This window comes from Bison bison, unplaced genomic scaffold (genome assembly GCF_000754665.1).
Source record: "Bison bison bison isolate TAMUID 2011002044 unplaced genomic scaffold, Bison_UMD1.0 scf7180017864043, whole genome shotgun sequence".
Taxonomy (NCBI): Eukaryota; Metazoa; Chordata; class Mammalia; order Artiodactyla; family Bovidae; genus Bison; species Bison bison.
The window spans coordinates 3,672,342-3,677,214 of NW_011494615.1; the positions used below are offsets into that span (position 1 = coordinate 3,672,342).

The 4,873-nt window shown below is 61.2% G+C and overlaps 2 protein-coding genes across 3 annotated transcripts in view; one reads left to right on the forward strand and one right to left on the reverse strand.

Annotated features, from left to right (window-relative positions):
- Positions 1–2,817, forward strand: part of PLCD1 (phospholipase C, delta 1) — a 17,622-nt gene extending 14,805 nt beyond the window's left edge. The window contains exons 7-15 of the mRNA XM_010835576.1: positions 1–126; positions 204–353; positions 446–604; positions 822–981; positions 1,170–1,286; positions 1,695–1,873; positions 1,966–2,098; positions 2,176–2,325; positions 2,474–2,817. Coding sequence (XP_010833878.1) covers positions 1–126; positions 204–353; positions 446–604; positions 822–981; positions 1,170–1,286; positions 1,695–1,873; positions 1,966–2,098; positions 2,176–2,325; positions 2,474–2,559 — 1,260 coding nt within the window. The 3' untranslated portion in view covers positions 2,560–2,817. The remainder of the gene's footprint in view (positions 127–203; positions 354–445; positions 605–821; positions 982–1,169; positions 1,287–1,694; positions 1,874–1,965; positions 2,099–2,175; positions 2,326–2,473) is intronic.
- Positions 2,818–3,201: 384 nt separating this feature from the next.
- Positions 3,202–4,873, reverse strand: part of VILL (villin-like) — a 16,062-nt gene continuing 14,390 nt past the window's right edge. For both annotated transcript variants that reach the window (XM_010835510.1, XM_010835511.1), the window contains 4 exons: positions 4,627–4,812; positions 4,388–4,459; positions 3,712–3,987; positions 3,202–3,468 (listed from right to left, as the gene is read on the reverse strand). In XM_010835510.1, the coding sequence (XP_010833812.1) occupies positions 3,355–3,468; positions 3,712–3,987; positions 4,388–4,459; positions 4,627–4,812 (648 nt within the window). In that variant the 3' untranslated portion in view covers positions 3,202–3,354. The remainder of the gene's footprint in view (positions 3,469–3,711; positions 3,988–4,387; positions 4,460–4,626; positions 4,813–4,873) is intronic.

Consider the following 4,873-nt stretch of genomic DNA (forward strand, 5'->3'; position numbering starts at 1 on the left):
CGCTGCCTGGAGCTCGACTGCTGGGATGGGCCCAACCAGGAGCCAATCATCTATCATGGCTACACCTTCACCTCCAAGATCCTCTTCTGCGACGTGGTCAGGGCCATCCGGGACTACGCCTTCAAGGTGGGCGCGCCCCTGGGGGTGAGGAGGAAGATACTCTGGGGCCACCCACCCCTCTTAATCTACCCCTGGGCCTCCAGGCATCCCCCTACCCCGTCATCCTGTCCTTGGAGAACCACTGCAGTCTGGAGCAGCAGCGCGTGATGGCGCGACACCTGCGCACCCTCCTGGGGCCCATGCTGTTGGATCGGCCATTGGACGGGGTCGTCACCAGCCTGCCTTCCCCTGAGGTGCCCCACGGGGACCCGGTGCCCAGAGGAGAGGGCAGGGGACTGGCCGGGAGGCCAGCTGGATCTTGATCAGCTGCCCCCTCCATCCTTAGCAACTGAGGGGGAAGATCTTGCTGAAGGGGAAGAAGCTTGGGGGGCTCTTCCCGCCTGGAGGAGAAGGTGGCCCAGAGGCCACTGTGGTGTCAGACGAGGATGAGGCTGCTGAGATGGAGGACGAGGCGGTGAGGAGCCAAGTGCAGCACAAGTCCAAGGTTCGAGGGGGAGCTCTGGGGGTGCGGGAGCAGCCCTGGGGCCTTCCTCCATCATCACCCTCCATCGCCTTGTGGGATGTTCGCCTTGTCCGAGTGCTCTGTGGCTGTCACTCAGACCCTCTGCCCCCTCTCTCTGTCTCTGTCTGGGTTTCTGGCTCTCTCAGTGCCCACCTGCCCTAATCTCTGAATCTAACCTGGGCCTCCCCATGGCCCCCAGGAGGACAAGCTCAGGCTAGCGAAGGAACTCTCCGACATGGTCATTTACTGCAAGAGCGTCCACTTTCGGGGCTTCCCCAGCTCTGGCACCTCTGGACAGGCTTTCTATGAGATGTCATCCTTCTCTGAGAACCGCGCCCTCCGACTGCTCCAAGAATCAGGTGAACCTGGCCCTGCCTCCCCACCCACTAGATTGCTGCCCATCTGTCTGACCATCTGAGCTGGCCAGGGCCAGGACTAGCTCCCACCCCTCCAGACATCTCCCAGAGCCGGCACTCCATGATGTTAGTGAGGTGCTTGGGCTCACCCAGAAGGCCTCTGCTTCTGACCAACTCATACCCTTCCTCAGGAAACAGCTTTGTCCGCCACAACGTGAATCACCTGAGCAGGATCTACCCCGCTGGGTGGAGAACGGACTCTTCCAACTACAGCCCCGTGGAGATGTGGAATGGGGGCTGCCAGATCGGTATGGGCTGGCTGGGGCTTGGAGGAGCCCTGGGTGAGGGTTTCTGTCTGGAGGGCCAGGGGACTCTGGGGACCCAGGCAGAGCCAGATTCACAGATTTGGCTTCAGAGCTGGTAATCGCAGTTTGGATATAATCTCCCGTGAGCAAATACAGCCTCTGAAATTTCATCATTAGCGCACTTGTCCTTTGAATTCTGGCCCCAGAAATGGAATGTAAGGTTGGTGTAGTGGGTCAGTTAGGGCAGCAGGAGGGCAGTAGGCATTGGAGTGATCCTGGACCCTGATTCTATCTCACTATGTGACTCTGGGCCCCAGTGTACCCCAAGCCAGCTGGGCTCTGGGACCCGAGACACCCCCGGCACACACACACACACACACACAGCCTGTGACTACTCTGTCCTGCCTGCAGTGGCCCTGAACTTCCAGACTCCTGGGTCAGAGATGGATGTGTACCAGGGCCGCTTCCTGGACAATGGGGCCTGTGGGTACGTGCTGAAGCCTGCCTTCCTGCGAGACCCCAACTCTACCTTCAACTCCCGTGCCCTGGCCCACGGGCCCTGGTGGACTCCGAAACGACTCAATGTCAGGGTATGGCCAGCCACAGGGGGGACAGGTGCCCCGGGCCTCCCTTCCCCCTCGCTACCATCCTGAACGCTTAATTATCCCTTGCCTCTCCTCAGGTCATCTCAGGGCAGCAGCTGCCAAAAGTCAACAAGAATAAGAATTCAATCGTGGACCCCAAGGTGACAGTGGAGATCCATGGCGTGAGCCGGGACGTGGCCAGCCGCCAGACCGCTGTGGTCACCAATAACGGTACGTGCTGGGCCTGGGCTGAGCCTGGCTCCCGGAGCTGATGTCTGTGCTGTTGACACGGTGCTTGCACCCGCTAGGTTTCAATCCATGGTGGGACACGGAGTTGGAGTTTGAGGTGGCTGTGCCTGAGCTTGCCCTTGTGCGCTTTGTGGTGGAGGACTACGATGCCTCCTCCAAGAACGACTTCATTGGCCAGAGCACCATCCCCTTGAAAAGCCTCAAGCAGGGTGAGTGTCTGTGAGGAAGGGGAACGACTCGGGCGGCCGGGTGGGATGGGAGGCATTTCTTGGGTGGGGGCTGGCTGTCCCTCGAAGTATCCTCCTGGAGTGAACAGAACTCTCCTGGTGCATCCCTCCCCACCCATTCGCCCGCCAGGATACCGACACATCCACCTCCTCTCCAAGAACGGGGACCAGCACCCGTCTGCCACCCTCTTTGTGAAGGTGGCCCTCCAGGACTAGGCTCGGGGGTTCTGGTGAGGGCTGCCCTGAGCAGACCCGATGGGAGCTGTCCCAGCCCCTCGCTCAGAGCCGGCAGCCCCGCGCCGCCTTCGGCTCCAGCCTCCTGTCTGCTGCTGCCTCTCGGCAGCCCAGGTGCTGGCCCAGTGCCTGGTGCTGCCCTCACTTCCGTTAGGAGCCACACTGCAGCCCTCTCTCCATCCTCCGGCTGGGCCCTGGGCTGAGGGTTTTTATAAAAATCGTCAAAGTAAGTACTGTGGTCTTTCTACCTGGATACCAGAAAAATCCCTGTAAAGCACACATGCGTGTGTGTACATGAATGTATGTGTGTGTGTGTGTACGTGTGTGTGTATACATGTGTGTGTATGTACATGTGTGTGCATGTGTGTCCCAGAGCCCTGGAGCCCCAGCACCTCATTCTCTACTCCTCTCCACCTTCACAGTGGAGCAAGGTGGGGGTCAGGGGTGTCTGTTCCCCGGGGCAGGACGGACCAGCATGGGACACACCCACTCAAGGTGGAGGGCATGGAGGGCTCAGGCTTTGGAATGTCACAGCCCCCCTTGCCCCCCCAGTCCCAGAGGCCCACTCCCCTAAGAGGTGGACCTGAGTGACCCAACCCTGAAAGCTGACTCACCACACCTTGTCAGAGCCACTGGCTTTTATTTTAGGGACCAGGAGTCTCCAAGGAGGGAGTGCCAGGAGGGCCTCCTCAGGCTCTGGTATTTGTATGGGGGTGCCTGCAGGCAGGTGCCCACGCCTGGGCCATCTGGGTGGCACTGGCAGGGCAGGGCCTGGGTTCAGAAGAAGCCAAGCTGCTGCTTCTCCTGCTGCTGCCTCCACTTGGCCATGCTGTAGAACTCCTCCTTGGACTTCCCAAAGATATCTTGGAAATCAGAGTCTGAGAGATAGGCCTGAGGCAGGGTGGGGGCAGGAGAGAGTGGGTGCAGAGGCAGGGTGTCCCACAACCCTGTCCCACCCACCCAGAGGTGCCATCCTCTCCCACGTCTCTCTGCCCATCACCCCATCTGGAACACTCGTCTCCCAGGGCAGCTGCCCATAGCCCACCACCTGTGGGTCACGCCCTGGGTGCCTGCAGCTCAGCTTTCCCTGCACGAGTGTGGGGACTGGGAGCGGCAGGGGTTCTGAGCACCCACCTCCTTGTGGGCCGGGTCCACGCCCTCCGGCAGGTCCTCGGCAGCCTGGTGCCTCAGCTGTTCCCGGGGCAGGCCCCCACTGCCCAGGGATTGGGGGCTGCTCTGGTAGCTGCTGCTGCTGGTGCTGCTGACGGTGCTCCGGCTGCCGGTGCCTGCGCGGGGGCCCAGCTCCAGCTCACTCTCTGAGATGTCCTCGGAGCTCTTGAGGGCCCGCAGGGCCAACAGGCCTGCCCTGTCATTGCCTGGCCATCTGGACAGCCGGAAGTTGACGATCTCCTGCCAGGAGAGGGGCCTCAGGCTCAGGAAGCTGGGGGATGGGCTCCCTCAGGAGGCTGCACTGAGCCCCCTGGTCCTCTTGCCCCCAATGCCACTCCTGCCCCTTCCGGCGCCTGGCTCCTTCCCTGCTCATTCTGGCCTCTGGGCCATGCCAGCCCAGACCCATGAGTGTGCGTGTGCGTTAGTTGCTCAGCTGGGTCCAACTCTTTTGTGACCCCATGGACTGTAGCCCACCAGGCTCCTCTGTCCATGGGGATTCTCCAGGCAAGATTACTGGAGTGGGTTGCCATGCCCTCCTCCAGGGCATCTTCCCAACCCAGGGATTGAACCCAGGTCTCCTGCATTGCAGGCAGATTCTTCACTATCTGAGCCACCAGGGAAGGGGGCCCCTAATACTCACGGCTGTTATCTCAGAGATGGTAGAAACTGCTCCCGGGTCACCCGCCACCACCTCCTCGTAGGACTGGGTGTTCTAGGGGCAAGAATCAGGATGGGAGCTTGATGGAGGGGCAACAAAGGGATCAGGTTCCCTCCACAGACCGGAGGTCCCTGGGCAGGGTGATGGCTCCCCCTCAGTATACCAGGGTGGCCCCCTCCTGTGGATTAGGGTGGGGATGGGGGAGTCCAGGTGTCACTCACACTCCATTTGTAGGGGTCCCAGGTGCAGAACCATCCAATGAAGGTGGGAGGCTCGTGGCCCTGCTTGACCAGCACAATGGGTGTGGCCAGGCTCCTCCCTGCCGGGTGGGTCTTCAGGTACTCCTGGCCCCAGGCCACAGCCTCCTGCTTCCACTCGCTGGCAGCTGCCCCCAACCACAGGAAGATCTGGGCCACAGAGGGGGCCTGGCCTTGGGTGGGTGGAGCTGACCTCTTCCCTCCCAGCCCT